This window comes from Bufo gargarizans, chromosome 7, assembly GCF_014858855.1.
Source record: "Bufo gargarizans isolate SCDJY-AF-19 chromosome 7, ASM1485885v1, whole genome shotgun sequence".
NCBI classification, from domain to species: Eukaryota; Metazoa; Chordata; class Amphibia; order Anura; family Bufonidae; genus Bufo; species Bufo gargarizans.
In genome coordinates, this window is record NC_058086.1 from 181,846,548 (window position 1) to 181,867,172 (window position 20,625).

At 42.5% G+C, this 20,625-nt stretch overlaps 1 protein-coding gene across 1 annotated transcript in view; it reads right to left on the minus strand.

Annotated features, from left to right (window-relative positions):
- Window positions 1-20,625, minus strand: part of LOC122944237 (voltage-dependent calcium channel subunit alpha-2/delta-3-like) — a 234,698-nt gene that overhangs the window by 44,122 nt on the left and 169,951 nt on the right. Inside the window, exon 13 of the mRNA XM_044302472.1 lies at window positions 9,039-9,109. Within this exon, the coding sequence (XP_044158407.1) occupies window positions 9,039-9,109 (71 nt within the window). The remainder of the gene's footprint in view (window positions 1-9,038; window positions 9,110-20,625) is intronic.

Here is a 20,625-nt window from a genome sequence, read left to right on the forward strand (position 1 = left end):
CATCCTAAATATCTGTGACATTCAGTGTGATTTTTTCTTAGCCGCTGGTGACAGCAATATTACCTGCGCTACATCTCCTGTATAACGTTTGCGCATCCTAAATATCTGTGAAATTCGGTGTACTTTATTTGTACATACACTTACAAAACCTGCGCTACTGTACATGTGACATACTTGCAAGCATGAATTCCATTTAATATGCTCAAGGCGAGCAGTAAGGGATGGGGAAGTGGCTGTGCTGCTGATGGAGCATGCAGAGGCCGTGGCCCTGGGCGTGTTGAAACTGTGCCTGCTGCCAGAGCACAATAAACAAACTCATCCACGATACCTAGCTTCATGTCCCAGTTTGCAGGGCAGCGCAGGACACCACTCTCAAAGTCACACCAGTGCGACCAGGTGGTCAATTGGATTGCAGCAAATAATGCTTCCAGTCAGTTAAGCACCACCCTGTCTTCCACAAAGTCCAGTCTCAGTAGCCAACAGTCTGCTCAACAGAATCCTCACCCTGATCCTCCTTCCTCCCACCATGGAGAGTCTTGGCAAACAAGTGATCCCACACTCGGATATTCCGAGGAGCTATTTTCAGTGCCATTCCTTGATTTGGGCCTCTCGCCAAGCCAGCTTGAAGAGGGACATGAGGAGATCTTGTGCCCTGATTCCCAAACTATTCAGCATTCATAGTCAGAAGAAGATGACGGTGGGGAACGGCAATTAGTGTTTCAAAAGGTGGATGATGATGATGAGACACAGTTGCCAATAAGTCAACGGCAAAAAGTGTGGACCCGAATGCCTTGGTCCACAATCAGTGTGTGCGGGTCACACCACTGCCTCCTCTTCCCCTGTGTTATGTGCTGGCCAATCCCCTGTCCAAGACGCTGGCACGGATGCTGCCCGCCCTGCACATGGACCTTCACAAGCACCATCAGCTAGTACATCCACTTCTGTGTCCCAGCACAGCATACTGATGTCCATACCCCAGGCCTTTAAACAAAAGCGCAAATTCCCAGCCACCCACCCACAGACCATAGCACTAAATGCACACCTTTCCAAATTGCTGGCCCTGGAAATGTTGCCATTAAGGCTCGTGGGCACTGAGGCTTTCCGCAGCCTGATGGCAAAGCTGTCCCTTGTTACTCAGTTCCCAGCCGCCACTATTTTTCCCGGTGTGCCGTCCCTGCCTTACACCAGCATGTGTTCCATAACATCACCCGTGCCCTGACCAACGCAGTTATTGCAAGTGATGGCCACAAGGAGAGAAAGGCGCTCATAGGGTGAGTATGTCAAATAAATAATGTCCTTCAAACACAGGTGAGTTAATTATGCTCACCTGCTCAGGTTGCACCAATTTTGGGCACAAACTGGAGAAGTTACAGGTGACTATTTGGTACTGCCGGTTCTGCCCGAAATCTCCTTTGGCGGGGGCCAGACTGCCGACCAGGTTAACAATTGTACTGGAGCTCCACTGGACCATAAAACCTTACTATATTCAACATCTGGTTGTGATCTTGTGCCTTGGGTCCACATGCTCACTTGACTCTTATGGTCCAGTGGAGCTCCAGTACAACGCAGTTATTGGGAAGGTCCACTTAACGACTAACATATGGACAAGTGCTTTTGGCCAGGGACGCTACATTTCCCTGACAGCACACTGTATAAACGTTGTGGAGGCCGGGAGTGAGTTTTACCCTGGGATGGCGTAGGTGCTACCAACGCCAAGGTTAGCAAGCCCTACTTCCATCAGGATTCCCGCCACCACCTACATTAGTGGCTGCAACTCCCCCATTCTCATCTTGCAGCACCAGTCAGCCATCAGTCAGTAGCTGGAAGCAGTGTAGCACTGCAGTGGGGAGGCGGCAACAGGCTGTGCTTAAACTAATTTGTTTAGGTGACAAACAGCACACCGCCGCAGAGCTGTGGCAGGGTATAAAGGACTAGACTGAGCTGTGGCTCTCGCCACTCAACCTACAACCAGGCATGGTTGTGTCTGATAATGGCCGTAATTTGGTGGCGGCTTTGGAGCTTGGAAAGCTCACACACATACCATGCTTAGCCCATGTGCTAAACTTAGTGGTTCAGCGGCGGTTTCTCAAAACCTACCTCAATTTCCTACTTTGAGGAATCAACACAGATGGTGAGGGGCGATGCTGCTATAATCTGCGTAACCATCCCACTTCTGTGTCTGCTGAAACGCTCGCTACTCACAATGAAGGCAGACGCTTTGCATGTGGAAGAGGTGGAAATGGGGGAAGACATTACACAGGGTGATAGCCAGACCACCCTCAGTTTGTCTTCTCAGCGCAAATTGGATGATGATGATGATGAGGAGGAGGAGCAGGAGACGGTTGCCTTCGCTACAGAGGGTAGTACCCATAGCAGGTTTATTCCATCTGTCCAGCGTGGATGAACCGAAGAGGAGGAACAGGATGAGAAGATTGAGAGTCATCCTCCTGATAAGGACAGCAAAGTCTTGTCTATTCGGACACTGGCACATATGGCTGACTTTATGTTATGCTGCCTTTCCCGTGACCCTTGCGTTGTACGCATTTTGGCCAACAGCGATTGCTGGTTGTTCACCCTTCTCAACCCCCGGTACAAAGAGAACTTCTCATCTCTCATTGCTGTGGTGGAGAGGACTAGAAAAATGGTACAATACCAGAAGGGCCTTGTGGAAAAATTCCTCCAAACATTTCCAGCTGACAACACTGGCAGCAGAGTACGTAGTTCCTTGGGCAACCGAGGAGGCGAAACAAGAGGAACACACAGCAGTTCCAAGAGAGGCAGGGCAACACTCTCCAAGGGATGTGACAGTTTCATGACACCCTCACCCTGATGCGCGGCCTAGTGTCACAAGGAGGGAAAGTTTTGAAAGATGATGAAGGAGTACGTAGCAGACTGTGTCAGTGTCCTCAATGATCCCTCTGTGCCTTACAACTATTGGGTGTCCAAGCTGGACCCGTGGCACTTACTGGTGCTCTTTGCCTTGGAGGTACTAGGCCTGCCCTGCCGCCAGCGTTTTGTCAGAGCGGGTATTTAGTTCTGCTAGGGGCATAATAACTGATAAGCGCATCCACCTGTCAACTGAAAATGCTGACCGGTTGACTCTTATAAAAATGAACAAGGCCTGGATTGCCCATGACTTCTCTACTCCACCAGAGGAAAGCGGCTGAACATAAATGCACTTTAAAAGTGGCTTTTATGGTGTATTAAATACACTGTATTCCCATGCACTCCTTCCACCACAAAAAAGGGTATATGAGTCAATCTTCCTTTTCTCGTCCTCCTCCTCCTCCATCATATCAGCATGCTTATTAGGCTGCCCTCGCTCCTATTGTTTCAGAGGGTCAGCTCAGCCGCAGACCCTTACCCCTAATGTTTTAGAGGGTCACCAGCAGGCCCTCACCCATAATGTTTTAGATGGTCAGATCAGCAGAAGGCCCTCGACCCTAATGTTTTAGATGGTCAGATAAGCAGCCGGCACTCACCCCTAATGTTTTAGATGGTCAGATTAGCAGCAGGCCCTCGCCCCTAATGTTTTAGAGGGTCATCTCTGCAGCAGACCCTCACCCCTAATGTTTTAGATGGTCAGATCAGCAGCAGACCCTCACCCCTAATGTTTTAGAGGGTCACCAGCAGGCCATCAATCATAATTTTTCAAGGGTGTGTATGATGCCCTCTTTTAAGTGTAATAAAGGGTATATTTGAGTGCCGATTCCTTGTAATTTTTGGCAGCTTTTTCACTTAGTGCATAGGCTTTATGAGTTTAATAGTCCCACTACCTGAACAATTGTACCACAATGTGAATGAGGCCCTCCTTTATGTGATATACAGGTTGTATGGAAGTGCTTCTTCATTGTAATTTTTGGCAGCACTTGCACTTTATATACAAATAAATATACAGGAAAGAATGTTTCCTAACAATTTTTCCTCTAAAAATGATTTTATCTTTGGTTTTGTGCGTATTATTGTCAGTCTTTAAAAGTGGCGTACTACTCGGACAACATCGTTCCCAGCAGCGACCTGGGAGTCCAAGATGCATTCAGACATCCTCCCCATGCTTTCCCTGAACCATTTCATGGTGTTTCCATCAATTTCTGACCTTTTCCTGTGAACCAGACACCCTCTCCTCTTCAGAGCAGGGGGTGCCTAGTTTAATGTTCCGGTTCTCCCATTGACTTCTATTGTGCTCTGGTGCTCTGTAGAGCACCCGAGCATCCCATAGTGTTCTACTCGAGCACCAGAGCACCCGAGCACTTTGGTGCTCGATCAACACTAGTAATAAACCTTATCTCTAAACTACTAAGAGGTCATAAACACTTATTTCAGCCACATTAAGCCCATCAGCTCAGCAACTGTTGTAAAATAGAAAAAATACAGATCCTGCTTCTAGAGAATCTCAGCTCTGTACAGAAAAAAGGATTCCATACTCTTAATAAAGACCAATTGAATAAATGATTTTTAGCTCAAAATAAGTATAATGCAAAAATTGATTTAGTATAACAAGAAAATTCGAATAGTCCTAGAGGAGCAGTATGAGTGATAGACGCACAAGTCAACGTGGGTCGTCCTATCAGTGGCTAACTTTTTTGCATACAGGAAACACTCTCAATCAGTGGATATAATTAACTCTAAAGCCCAGTAATTTAAATAATAAGATTACAAGTTCTATTACATTTTTTCTCTTATAAAAACACATGGGGAGATTTATCGAAACTGGTATAAAGGAAAACTGGCTTAGTTACCCATGGCAAACAATAAGATTCCACCTTTCATTTTTCAGAGCTCCTGAGACAGTATCTTCATCATGACAAGTTCTATTTAAATCTATCTATTTCATATCTGTCTATCAGTGTATATATCAATAAGTGTATATTGATCGTTCTATCTATCTATCTAGCTATCTATCTAGCTATCTCTGTTGGTATTTGGTACGCACATGTTTTTTGCTGGGTTCCCTGATATAAGGATGTTCCCTAATACTACATTTTTTTTGCGTTCTGCCATGTGGCTACCCGTGTGCTTATACTGCTGATAGCACAGAAAGGCCCAAATTCTAATCTCATATTCAAACCTTCACTAGCACAGGTAACGTGCCTAAGGCACAGTGATACATCCGACAACTTATTTTAATTACCATTTGCAGGCTCACGACATATTATTATCATCGAGGCTCCTAAAACAGTTTACATTGAAGGTTAGTCATATTACAAGCTAGACTTCCTGGCTTTCTATAAAAAATAATAATAATTAGAGCTGTAATCAGGTTCTTGATAGTAATAAGAGAGTGCTCATAAGTGGCACTGAGGTCTTAGTGCTTGGAATCATGGTACCTAAAGTCCACATTAGAAGACAGTATTATACAGTGACTGTGAGTATAAGGGTACTATTACACAGGTGTTAGTGGCTGTAGGTAGCACTCACGGTTTACTGGACCTGCAAACTAAGACAACAGCAAGACCTGCTTCATCCCTCTTTATAGGTGTCAGCGTTATTAGATTAGAGCAGCCATTTATGTTGCAGGGACGTGCACTGCTGGCTTCTGTAAATGCACATTTTGTCTCTCCATTCTTGCCATGTGGGCGGGCTGTTCCTGATGTGATATCAGAGCATTGCTGTCTATCATGTAGTATCACAGACACACTAAGGGAGAGATACTGCAGCTGCATCCCCCTATGTGTTGTATTACCCTATGTTTAAATTACTGTCAGTATCATACTGAATGGGGAAATGCCTTATTGAGAAAAGGTCCGCACATCAGTTATACATTTAAAGAAAACATGTCAGCACAAATATTATAGAGCAGGAGGAGCTGAGCAGATTATATATAGTTTTGTTGGAAAAGATTCAGTAAAACTTGTAATGTATACATTTGTATTTCATCTTTCTGAACTTAGGGCCAACCCCCTGTACAGCTATCAGTGACTGACAGCTATTCATGTATACACAATTACACAAAGAATGATATTAGTCCCTGACAACACTTCCCTATGTACAACTATCAGTGACTGATAGATATCTATGTATACACACTTACAAAGAGAATGGTATCCATTACTGATAACACCTCCCTCTGTACAACTATCAGTGACTGACAGCTATCTCTGTATACACACTTACACAGAGAATGCTATCAACCACTGATAGCATCTCCCCGTGTACAGCGATCAGTGACTGACAGCTATCTCTGTATACACACTTACACAGACAATGTTATCAACCACTGATAGCATCTCCCCGTGTGCAGCTATTAGTGACTGACAGCTATTTATGTATACACACTTACACAAAGAATGATATTAGTCACTGATAACACCTCCCTATGTGCAACTATCAGTGACTGATAGATATCTCTGTATACACACTTACAAAGAGAATGGTATCCATTACTGATAACACCTCCCTCTGTACAACTATCATTGACTGACAGCTATCTCTGTATACACACTTACACAGAGAATGCTATCAACCACTGATAGCATTTCCCCGTGTACAGCTATTAGTGACTGACAGCTATTTATGTATACACACTTACACAGAGAATGTTATCAATCACTGATAACTCCTCTATGAATAACTGAAGTCAGAAAAAGCAGAAATATAAAATTATAAATGCATAAAAATTACACATTTTACTGAATATTTTCCCACAAAACTATATACTGTATCAATCTGCTCAGCTCCTCCTGCTCTATAACATGCTGCCTGCAGACTGCATTGCGTTTTGTGGTGAGAGGTGCTCTTTAAAGGGCATTAGAACAGGGAGGTGAAAACCAGGTAAAATTATAAATAAGTATAGTGTGGAAATACATCTAAGTGATTTATAAATCATTCCTCAGTATAACATATAAAAGCCAGCAACCAACCCAGCCAATGTTCACTCTTTCAGCCTTTTAAATACCTGGACTGACAGATGAGATTTTAAAAAGAATAATAGTAAGTAAGAGCCGACTCTACACAGTTACGTCCCTCAGCATAAATATTTCAGTACTGAGATCAGCTCTGCTAAAACGGCCCCAGTCTAGCGAGTGTACGGTCGTGTTTACATTGTGTACTGTGTTAAAGCTTCAATGCCGTCTGACAAGGGAAGAGGAAATTTGAGTAATTACCCAACTACAAAGTGTTTTCCTGCTTTAGATGTACTGTAACATGTAGACTCTCGGGTTACTACAGAAACATAAAACCTGTCGCGTTTGATGGAATATTTAACTGGTGATGATATGGTTCTTGAAATATTAGAAATAAAAATATATTGATGTCAATGGCGTCAGAGAGAATACATATCTAGGCCAAAAAGGTCATATAAAAATGTACTTAGACTACAATAGATTTTTTTTTTAATAAAAAACAAAAAAACTAAGGGGTGGTCATAGGCCTAATCAGTGTATTTGACCTCAAATACAGTACGTAGACAATTTTTTTTAGAGGGAGATTCACATTAAGGGGGTTGTCCTATGAAAAAATATTCTATAGTTTTCAAACTAGCACCTGGATCTGAACACTTTTATGATTGCAGATTTATTATAGCTACTGATGTATCTACTGAAATCTATCTGTATAGCGCCACCTACTGTTTGTTCTTTTTCTAATTTCTCTGTCCACTGCCACCAGCTGCAGTATAAAGGAAGCACCCCCTGAGAAACAAAACGGACCCTAAGCTGTCAGCTTAAAAAAAATCTAGCAGACCAATTGGAGCAATGAATGGGGAGATCTCTGGATCCATGTGAGATACCGGACTGGTTAAAGCTTTGGTTTGTTAGAAAGAGGTTTACATGTGTTAGATTATATAGGATTTTCATTTTTTACATTATTCATGGGATAACCCCTTTAAGGCCTCTTTGAACCATCAGTGGATCACGGATAGCACATGTAGCCTTTGACTTTAATGTGTGTATTCACACATCAGTGGTTTTCCACAGACAGTGGGTCTGGGGTGAAACCCTATTCTGTCTGTGATTATGGATCCATGTCATCCGTGTTTGGTCTGTGGGTTTCATGGATTATTGCCAGGAGATGCCCTGGAAATTAATTTGCAGCCTAGCGGTGTCTGTGGAATACATATGACACATGGAGGACAAAAAATTCACACACAGACCAAACACAGCTTCTTTACAGACATCTTCATGGATAAACCAATGACCATCTTGTCATGGATGTCAACACAGACATGGACATGTAAAAGAGGTGCAATGAAGTTTCCTTTCAGCTTGGGAGCTTGTGAGTCGTTTAATTAAAAGGGCTGTTTATTTTAGGCAATCTCCTTTTTGCTGGGCTGGTACCACAATGATAAACTGATCACAGGCTGTCCTGCTGCTAGGACCTCCAGCGATCAGCTGTAATCTGCAGAGGAACAAAATAGTAAGTGCTGCATTTTCCAGCAGCGCCACCACAGGATAAAGGAAGTATTACACACTTTGAATAAAAAATCTGAGGGGTGTCTGTGGGATGCATTGACATGCCTGGTCCTCCAGAGTGAGGATTCTCTCCATGCTGGCTAAAATATGAGAATCCTGCATGAGGAACCTTCTATTATTTTGTAATTTCCTAATGGAGTTGTTGAAACTTAAAGGGTAATTAGAAGGTTATTTGCGCCGCAATCTGCCACCTTTCCCCACACACGTCAGTTCTAAAAATGGGGCATGGCATGAAAGGGGACAAGCCACCAGGCCTATCTCATTTATAGTTTTCAACGCCTCTTTTAGGCGTAGAAAATGGTCTAAATTTAGGCCAGCAAGGAAGCTGGCTTACATTTAGACTAGTGGTGGACGTGCCAAAGTTATGTAGAAGCTGGCGCTTCTAAATAACAACATTGGCGGATCCACCACCATCGCAGAGATTATGAAGAATGGCGTCTAAAACACTGGTCTGAATAAATGTCCCCCTTAGTTTTTTAAAATAGATACTCCCTTACATTAAAAAAAAGGGCAACATAGAATTTAGGACATATTTAGATTTAAAAACTGGTGTTGAATGGTGGACATTGATTCTAAAGTATCTGAAAGGTAGACTGTGCAAACCATTAGCTTCATCATCAGAACACTTACCTTTTAAATGAACCCATTGTTAACAACTTGTTCATCACGGCACCTTCAATTTCTCCAAAAAAACGCCCAGTCTGGCGAAAAATGAGACGGAATAATAAATTAGTGCAAGTACTTGAGCGCAGTACGTAGAGCCAAGCATTACATTTTACACAAGGCGACCTCTGACATGATCCACCTAAGTGCTCTGAGCTGCCTGTTCAGTTTAACTGTCTGGGCTGAGCAGAGTGATTGACAAATTACTGATGTTGTAAACCGTTCACCTCCTAACACGCAGAAAATATGGAATGGGAAAAACGTTTGCAGAGACTGAGTTCTCTTAAGGACAATCCACCGTAATAAAAGTAGGACTGGTTTCCTAACAGTAAGTGATCAGCATTCAGTTACAGGGTATATTCCATTTCTGAAGAGTCTCTTAGCCCGGGGCTTTCAGCAGCGGCAACCAACTATTTCAACCTCCATTTTCCTAGCAAAGAAATTGGAACTCAAGAGGAAAAATTAGCCAGCCCCGTGTGACAGTCCCAACGACAATACACACAGGCTTTCCAACTTGATTTTTTACTTTTCTGAACAGTTCTTCAAAAATCAATGTTGAGGGATGGCCTCCAAAGTCAGCTCCGAAAAAAGACTTCTGCTGAACCTTTGGGTCTTCTCAATAGAGGATTTTCTGGTATTTTGGTAGCTCAGTCCAACTGAGGTGTCAAGGGTGGTCGGTTAAGGGGCACACCTTTAATGAGGCAATGAAGGTGACCTCCTCAGGCCGCACCATCTAGGGGAAGGTGGGGGACAGTTATGTGAAACACTACTTAACAGTGACAGTGCAGTACTTTATGTGGTATCACTGTGGTGGAAGAGCAACTTCACTCTCAGGACATGCATGCAGGTACTACTGTGCTCTAAAGACTATTGACGAGTGGGTTAGTGTAAGACACTGGAGATTGGCAGGTTAGGGCTCCACAGTGATTTTTGGTCACTTTAAGAGTTTCTATATATAAAAATCCCTAAACAATGGGCAAACCTTATCCAAGAAATCATGATTTGAAAAAAATACAAATGTTTTTAATTTGCATTGTTTTATGTACAAATGTTCAACATTTAAAATGATGAAGGAATGTTCAATACAATGAGCAGGAGACAGGGAACAATCCCACACTGTCATCATGCTGTCAGCCTGAATGTTTTACTCTGATTTGATGTTGAATGTTCTCAGGATGATTAACAGAACATTTTGCTTTGCGTTCTTAATACAATACATTTGATGGACCTAAATTTATTTTTTCTTGACAAAGCACAATGTAGGTCGGGACAAAACGAAAACACAATGCAATGATTTTGTAATTTAATGACAGCAACATTTTGTACAATAAGGAACATAAGGACACTTGGAGCAACCCATTGTCTTACTCCATTGGTGGTCTATTAATCACAGATTCTTGCCAATGAATATTTGGGAGGAATGCTACCTTGCTTGTGGGGGAGCCCTCCATCAGCAGTAGAGCCCATGCATATGGCCATATAAAAGGGGTCGTCCAGGATTGACTTCGTTTTTAAATTCCACTCCTACCTTGCTGGACCCGTGAAGGGAAGCACACTTACCAGCTCCTCACTGCTTGGTTCCGACTCCATGGGTCCAAGCTGTCTTCACAGCACTTCAGTTCCTGCATATAAACTTCCAGTACCGATCCATGTGTGGCCAATGGTTGATGTCAGCTATAATGTGTCCCCAAGCGGCATGTCAATGCTGGACACATGTCTGCTAAGCCCAGTCATTGGCTGCAGCCGCAGATGGGAACCTGTCAGTGTTGAGAGTTTACATGTGAGGACTGAAGTGCAGTAAAGACAGCCCTAAACCCAAGGAGATGGAACCAAGATCCAAGACGCAGGTGAGTATGCTTTCCTTCTTAAGTCCGGCATGAATAAATAAAATGTTAGTCCTCAACAACCCCTTTAAGACTTTATACAATATTTGTACAGCCATGGTAGGATTAAGCAATTCTTTTATGGGGCTGTCGTCTCACCAAAGAGTATTGGTTCACTACTATTACTATAATTAGCACTGTTTTGTAACGAGCAGTGCTCCATTACATTGCCAGGACAGAGTTGTTACTTCGTAACAAATCGCATTCCTATTGTATGGAGCGGGGGCAAAGACGGGAAATGTCGATTTAGCTGCCCCCCGTAATTTCACCCCTTAGATGTCACATTCAATACTGATTGTGGCACCTGAGAGTTACATTTAGCCTATCAGGGGATAATCAGGGGTTAAAACAAAAAAATACATACTTGCCTCATCCATTTCATCGCAGAGAGACTGTCGCAGCCATCTTGATCAAAGAAAACATGCCATTCTCGTGCTGACTGAAGCCGGCACAGTGAGTGGCAACAGTGGGTAAGGGCCATCAAAAACTAGCTTATAAAGAATGTATGGAGGGGTACAGGACGATTCGAATTCTTATATTGCAAATGGTCTCACAAAGATGTTTGGCTATGTGGCCTGTGGCACGCCAAATCTCTTCAGATTTAAAAGTTGAAGCTTAGTGAAAAGTTTCTGCCAGACATTTTCCTGCCCCTAAAAGAAGTTATGCAGTGGTACTGGACTCGACAAACCCTCTCATTGCCCTGGTATCAAGCTTGGTGGAAGGTGGGGTGGGGGGGGGGGGGGGGTGAGGGTGGTAGGACATCACATGCAGGGTCTGAAGTCCAAGGAAGTAAACTAGGTCATGGAGAATCGTTATTGGGATGGGGTACCGCACTTCAAATGTCTCATATTGCATGGTCCAGCAGGTGTGGATAGTGATGGCTGTATCTAGGAACTTGTGAGAACATTGGCTTATTGAGGGACCTTTTCGAGGATGTGGAATTGTGGAGACATACAGATGTGGCCAAGCTAAACTTGATGGTTAATGCGTTAAGTAAAAAATGGCATAAAAAGGTTAACTACTGTAACTCCTCCAATGTATTTCAATGGCTTTTGTCGCAAGATGGCACAAGATAACACTGTGACATGTATTATCAGAGTCATCAAAGTCAGTTTCAGCTTGGCTACATGCTCCTGTGCACATTTTGGAAAATCTTGGAATGGCTGATGGAGGGCCTTAATCATATCCCATAAATTGTAAAACATGAGACATTGAAAAAATAAATGCACACTTTAATACCATGCTCCATGCTGAATCACTATAATAAGTAATAGGTTTGACCTCATTTATACCTGGAAAAGCATAAAGACAAAAAAAAAAAAATGCCTATGGGCTGAACTGGAGACTTCACATTTCAAAGAGTATTATCGCTTTGCCACAAAATAACTTAGAACCTTTTCCAAAATATTTGGGCGTGTGTAGGTTGCAGAGAGAAAAAGGAGCCGTCTTCTTTTATGGGCCATTTATCTGTACTTGTCGACTTTGAACATTGTGATTTACTCTAATTGAGGAACCGGCTCCAAGGAGAATAAATCAAAAATCAAGGCATATGATGCAACTAATAGGTGTTATTAAACATGGTTTACAGATTTGTGCAATGTCATTAAAGTGCACATTAAAATGAAAATCATTACATATAATTAAGGGTTCTTTTTCTTTTAATTAATGATGTTTATATGCAACTGGTTCCATTTTATATTTACACCAAAACTGTAGCAAAAACACAAGGACTAAATATCCAAATGTTTTGCACTGGTCTATTACTAAATATGAATATGAGGCACTTACTACACATTTTAATCAAATTGTATAAGCCCAACTTCATGACAACCTCTTTCAAGTGGGCCCCTACACTGTTAGTGGCAGTGCTGTATGCCACTGTTGCTGGAACTCAATACCTGCAGGCGGGCAGCCCAACAGCACTACTCCAGGCAGCACTACTCCACAGGTACAGCGCTGCACTTTGTGAAAAGATCCCAAAAGGTCATCTTTCTGCATAAGGGTTAATACCTACTTTTTCTTAGTCAGGCTTCTGAGACCACATGGAAAGATCAGCTTCTGTGATCTGTTCAAATGGCGTGGTGCTGCATGGCGCCTGTCGTTACTGTGGTGGAGGTGACTCAGGGGTGTGGTGGGGGTGCGGCAGGCGGCATACTACACCTAATAGCATAGTGACCCACTCGAAAGATGTTGCTGGTAATTTGCCAAGTGGGCCTATATATTTTAATCTAAATTTTTATAGTATAGATGAGCAAAGTAATTTGGAATTTGAGAGAGAGAGAGAGAAAGAGAGAGAGAGTATAATTTGAATATCTTTCCAAAAAAGCCAAAGATTGCAAAAATGCAGAATGCTAAATTAGCTTTTTTTCTAAAAATGCCGGCAGATGTAAGATGTGCTTATTTACACATATTTCTCCCTCATCTATACTTATGTGGTCTGCAAAAGGAGAGATGGTATCAACCAAGGCCTCTCAGGTAGCTAAGCTAACTCTCAGTTCAGCTCTGAGACACTCACTTCTCTTTTCCCTTTGGAAGGAAGACTGGTTTGCACTTCTCTTTTCTAGAGGAAGATTACATGGCAACATTTCGTTTTTCCATCCTTTTGGAAAGAGAACTGATTTGCATATCTCTTTTCCAGAAGAGTGTTAGAATTGATTTGGACCTCATCTGAATTTTCCCAAAGCAAAATATATGACAGGACCCCCCTCCCTACCTACCATGTGCTATTTATAATACTGGGGTCTTCTTATAGGATAAAGCCAGGAAGTATTTGGGCCCCTATAGGACCAAGGCCTGGATGTCAATGCTACCTCTTCACAACTGCACCTCAACCTCAAAAAGAGTCAACTTTTAAAGAAAAGAAGACACAACTGTCTTGAATGCACAAACGTTAGCATACAAGGACTGACGTTGTCATGAAATATCCAGGGATAAGAAGTTGAGATGTATATTCCTAGTATTTTTCACTGGTTATCCAGTTATGTAATTTGCAGTGCCGCAAATTTTGAAGCAGATCTATGGCAAAATCTGCATAAGTTGCATGCAAATTTGTTCTGGATTTTGCTGCAGATTTGCCAAGAATTCCATCGATGCATGACAAGACAATTTCCGCTGCAGATTTTTTGTTGTTGATGACATTCTTTGAAATCTCAGCTACTTTGCGTGTGTGGCAAATCTGCAGCAGATTACAGTACCAGCATGTACATGGCATTTCAATCTTGTGTGGCTGCACCCTTAAAGATCAGCAGAATGGCTTAATCAACTAATATAACATGATGGGGGGGAAAAAAGGATCTGCATACTCGATCGCTTGTTCTTACTGTAGATAGGCAACCATCTACGATGCCTGGCAGCAGCTTACACCTAATCCTCCACTGAGGAAACGTTAGCTGAGCTGAGCCTCCATGTGTAAAGGGATGATGGAAGGAATGGCTATCTGAAAAATGATATATCTATTGTGTATGAGCAAAACGAAGGCCGAGAGCAGCAGCCTATTGTGGGGAGGAAGTATTCCCTCCTAACAATCAGTTACTTGCTAAGTGGAGGTGAAGCTCTGAATTTACATGCAGCGATCACCTCCATAGTATGAGAACAAGCGATAGCTTCTGCCATCATTTGTACTGATACAAAATCATTGTTCCTGGGCAGCAAAGTGCTGTTTAGACAGGATGATCTGCCACCCGGGAAAAATTATTGAGGTGTCCGCGCCTCCTATTGCTTCACCCGATGAACCAGTGTTTTGCTCCTTCATTGGGTGATCTGCAGCACCTTTAGACATGCCAATTATCAGGAACAAGTGTTGGTAGGAACGTTCTTGCTCAATAATCAGCCTGAACATCGGGCAGAGTAAATCCAACTTTAGACAAATTTATCAATAGCCTGCAACAGGTCATAGTTACTTTTTGCTCCTGCTAAGTCAACCTCAGAAATCCAGCTGTTTTTGGGTGTTCTTGTGGAGAAGGTTGGTTTTTGGGCATATTAATCATAGAGGACAAGTCTCAAAAAAAGTTGTTTCAACTGCACTTTCACTCCTGACCTACCATATCTGAGGCAGGTAAAAGCAAGTCAGAATGTGGTAGCAAGTCAGAAGTGCTGTGCGCCACTTTCATAAATTTGACTCACAGATTATTAAAGGGGTTGTTCGGGTTCAGTACCTCACCCAGGTAGCCCTCCGGATATGCTCCGATGCTCTCCAATGCTCCCCCTTGCCCTGTATTAAATCTTGCAGGGAAAAGGCTTTTTCAGGAGATCCAGTGACATACCAGGCTCTCAATGGGTAAGGTAGGCGTAGGCTCTGCCTAGCAGTAAGCCCAGTGACTTCACGGGCACTAATGGACGGGCTTAGCACTGCCCTATTCTGTAAAATGGTTAAAGCAGCACTAAAGCCTGCCCATCAGTGCCGGTGACATCAACGGCAACACTGCTAGCCGAAAGCCTCTGCCTAGCAGTGTAGAAAATGTAAACAAGCAGCCCTTGCCCTGCGCAATACAGCACAGAGCAAGGGAGAGCATTAGAGCTCATATCAGGGCGGCTGCCTGGGTGAAAATGGGGATATGCCCAGGTTCAGCTCTGAACCCAGACAGCCCCTTTAAACAAATAGACACGTTGATAAATCAGGGCCAAAAGGTCTCAGAATTGCTACTCAGGGAAGTTTCCACTAGGAGCATCTACTGCATTTGGCAACGTAAAAAGAAATTTGCTAGGCAGACAATCCCTTTAAGTCTCGATCTAGCTTTAAAACTGATCAAAAAGGTATTTTGTGTATTAAAAAAGTTCAGAAAGAAACAGCTGGAAATATCTGCTGGAGCTGCCACGGACTAATTCCCAGACAAGGTCTATTTCTAAGAAGTCAGTCAATAGAGTATTTTCTTGGAGAACATCTGAGGTGCTTACATCAGTCACATCAGGATTTCATAGAGGGTTTCGCAGCCAGCTCTGTACGCGCTCCATTCATGAGACGTAGAAGAGGTCCTTTCTAATTTGGCATCCATCATTGTAGAGCATAAATGTTTGTTTTAATCAGGGTATTTATACATATGTCTGGTGGTGCATGTTTATGTATAAATGTATTGCTCTGTGCGCCGTGCCAAGCGGAAATGCCGTAGTGAGTATGACAGTGAAAGGTATGAGAAGCAAAATAATATAACTCCTTCCAGAGAAATCGCACAAAATCAGCCATTTCAAGGGAAGAAAGACTCAATATTTTTGAATGTTTTATGAAAGAACTATTGTTTTCAGCCAAGAGATCACATTTCTCTTAATTTTTACAGGAGGAGCTCAGAAATCAAGAAGACCACCAAGTTTTGAATTGTTTATTAGTGGCTGTCTGAGTTACTGCCCTTTGGCAAAAAGAAACTTCCCAAGTACCGCTAATAATTGGTTCGAAAACATAAATGGGGAGATTGAGTTTCCGCTGCACTGTAATGTCACAAAATGAAGCCATGAATGAATCTCTATTGTCGTAGTACGGTCATGATTGGGCATTGCGTGGTAATGGCGAAATTATCCACCCAGTCCTAGAAGGGATGGGCAGGGGGGGCTCATTCTTCTTAAATGTAATAATGAACGATATGTTGACATTAGAAAAGAAATGTTTTTGCAAGTCATTCATGACATTTCCTCTTATACATTGAGTAAATATTTGGGGTCTTGCAAGTATTCCCGCTGATACGAAGATCATTTGCAGGACTCGGAGGCATGCTATGCTTGGGGATATCAGCTGTAGCAAAAAGTGAAGAAGGAAAGAGCTCAATAAAATCCCATAGTAGATGTAGAATATAGAATCACTAAATTGTAACTGTGATTTCATTTACAAAATGTAACAAATAAATATACATAAATATCAAAAATACATAAATAAATATCTAATCCTGAAAATAATTATCAGAAAATAAAACTCCTTGCAGTTGTCTTCTTGGTCTGACTTATCCAGACGTTTGTTTGTTTTTGTCTTAAAGGGGTTGTTCCCCTTTAGTGACCTTTTTCTATAGACCCCACAGCATAGCTGGACCCACAGTAGTAAACAATTTGTGAATTTTTTACGTCACAAAAGTGGCAAATCTTAATGATAAATTTGGCTCGTAGCTTTGGAAGGAGTAAAAGAGAAATTTCCGACACTCTTACAAGTCGGCATATGATGTGCCCTCTAAGAAGAACTATTTAGAGGGGCAGCAGCAACTAGCAAAGTGTTTGTTTCCGGAAACAGTATGACTTTTTATTGTGCCAGTTTTAGTGTGACTGGAGCAGGTTGCTTCTGTGATGGGCCCCTCCGACAGGGGACACATACACTGACATTTCAGAAAGAGTCCAAATGTTAAGTTAGATGTCACGGCAAACGGCAATGACATCGGTCCTCTCTGAATAGAAGTGACGACAAATTGACAACATTACTCATCAGCAAAATTAAAGATTCCACAGGACTTTTCATATTTGTGCTGCTTGTGTCAGGTAAATAGGATTCATTTTTTTCTTAGTTGCTTTTAAAGACACATACTAGTAAAATATTGTATTATATTGAAAGCACACGGAAAAGGACATGTATACTCATAAAAGGTTAAATCAGAGAATGTGTAGCCCTCCCTTGTGTGTGGCCCTCTTGTATATTACTTCAGTACTCTGACATGGATTTTTAGGCAGTGCGTAAGCAAACAACCCAGTTAGTAACTACTTAAACAGCATCTGTCAGCAGTTTTGTACCTATGACACTGGCTGACCTGTTACATGTGGGTTTGGCAGCTGAAGGCATCTGTGTTGGTCTCATATTCATATGTGTCCGCATTGCTGAGAAAAATGACATTTTAATATATGCAAATGAGCCTCTAGGAGCAACAGGGGCGTTGCCGTTACACCTAGAGGCTCTGCTCTCTCTGCAATTGCTGCATCCTTTGCACTTTGAATGACAGGGCCAGGCAGGCGTGATCACATTTAAACTGCCTGGTCCTGTCAATCAAAGTGCAGAGGGTGTGGCAATAGCAGAGAGAGCAGAGACTCTAGGTGTAATGGTAACGCCCCCGTTGCTCCTAGATGCTCATTTTCATATATTAAAGCTTAATTTTCTCAGCAATGTGGACACATATGAACATGGGACCAACACAGATGCCTTCAGCTGCCAAGCGCACATGTAACAGGTCAGCCAGTGTCATAGGCACAAATCTGCTGGCAGATGCCCTTTAAATCAGCAGTAAGGTGGACTGGTTGGGGAGGGAGTTCTCCATTTTAACTCTTGTATATACTGTAGTGTTGTATAGCTATTTTCTTCTAGGTTGTGCCTTGTATTGCAAAGAATTCCTAGCATCCAGAGTGCAGGTGGGTGTCTCTACTTGTAAAACCAATGATAAGCACATTCATGAGCACATGGGTGGGGACCCTGCTGTTCATTGCCTCGCTACTGCTATATCTTTCCTCTGCGGTATAAATACTTAATAAATATTGTCTGTGAATGACAATTTATTAGCATGAAAAGGATAATTGCCATCAAAAGAACATTACAGCTACAAGATTGAACTTGAGATGTTTCCCATGTAATAAAGATCTAGCATTAAGTACATGGCAAGTGCACAGCATGTAATTAAACACCACTATTTCAAAACCATTTAAAATTGCAATAAAACATCGGAAAGAGATAATTACATGTATTCTGGTAGCACACATGAAATTATTCCATAACAAGAAGATCATCATGGCAATATCCAAGATACGGTAGATATTGACCTTCAAGCAAACTGTCCGATGAGCACCACAGCCTCTCTGCAGTTTTAAAAGCACAGTGGCTGTCCTTGGTAGTGCAGTTTAGGTCCATTCACTTGAATGGGACTGAGCTGTGTCTAGACCAGGTGAGCAATGAATGTGACGTCACTGGCCTAGGAAAGGGCCACAATGCTCACTCTTCAAACAGCTGATTGGTGGGGTAAGACTAGGGTGGCTGCCTGGGAAGTCAGTGGCAGCTGTATAGGTGCTCGACCCCAACACACAATGCACATTAGTGTCAATTCTGTAGGAAGCCAATTTGCCTATTTTTGGAATGTGGGAGCAAACCCATGCAATCACGGGGAGAACATACAACTCCATGCAGATGGTGTCCTAGGTCGGATTCGAATCCAGGACCCCAACGCTGCTAGGCACCACTGCTAACCACTCAGCCACAGGTTATCATAATAAACACTTGGGCAACCCCTTTAATTGTGGGTTAATGCCATGGTAGATGGATTATAACCCTTCTGGTACTTTAGCAGCTTAAATGTGTTGTCCAGCCATCAACATAGAAAAAACAACAACGTAGTATGTGTGACACAGTGCTGCTGGACTGATTTACAGCCAGGTGAGGTCAAATACCGGACCGGATTTTAAGTGCCGGTCCAGGTTTTTGGCAGCACCTGGCTGTCCTTAAATAGGCAGTTGGGCTCAGAAGCCATGTCTGTGTGCTGGGCTCTGGGGCCTGTGTTAGGCTGGAGAACTGAGATCCGTGTGTCAGGGGAACAGGCCGACTGAAGCCTGTATTTGGACTTTCTGAGGCAGAACTGCCACCAAGGTGACTTTTTGTTATATTAAGTTGCCATTGGGTGTGACGTAACACCAACACTGCAAAAGTGACGTTTTGTTTTTGGCATCATGTGAAGTTTGAATTACGAACTTGTATTTTGCCTCTGTACTGCGCCCGCTTATCCTAACTACCAGAGCGCATTCAGACATATGCTATAAAATAATAAAAAAAATGTAATGCAGCTCTCATTGGAAAACTTCCCGGGTCCCCCGCCAGTCTCTGTTCTTTCTGCTCCAGCGATGACATGTTGACACAGACATGGAAATGCTACTGACAATCACTGGCTGCATCGGTGACCACAGAAGTTTTGACATGTTACTGCTACAGCCAGTGACTAGATGGACTGCATATCCATGAAGAAACACCACCACTGGAACAGGAAGAAAAGAGACCAGCTGGTAGTGTTAGCATGGAAGTGGTGACGAATTGGTAAGAAGAGCATTACTTCTTTAATTATTTTGTAGCCTTTGGGGGATACTGGCTCTCCTTAAGGAGACCAGCTGTGTATAAAGGTAATGCTCCATGGGAAAATAATTTGCAGAGAGGTATCTCCCAGAGAAAGAGAACCATCTTGCTAGTGCAGCTTTTGGAAGTGGCTCCAATGTCCTGACAAGCCGTAGAAAAGGACAAGGGAAACAGCCAATTCGATGGATATTTGACTTTGCTTTGACATGTTCCTATTTTGCTTTGACATGCTCCTAGGCTTGAGAAAAAGTCAGCAAGTGAGATATGGTTATCTTTTTCTGGGTGTTACCTCTTTGCGTATTATTTTGTAACAATTTTTCTGTTGTAGGTGGCTGGAAACCCTCCCAAAAATAAGTAAAATATTTTTGAGCCCAATACATTATATCTGCTACAACACCCATATCTCTACGCAGGGGCATATACACATCTCAAAGGGCCCCATAGCAAAACATAGAATGGGCCCACCCAGTTTCCCAATACACATGTGTCAATCACTTCCATGAAATGCAGAATGCCCAGTAGAATCCCCCAGATTTCTGTTAAATTTAGTTTATTTTTATTAGCGAAATACATTTTTATTAAAAAAATTCTAATAGAAAAGTCACCCTCTAATTAAAGTAGACAACTGGCATAAATACATTGATAAATCCCATCCATTACAAAACTG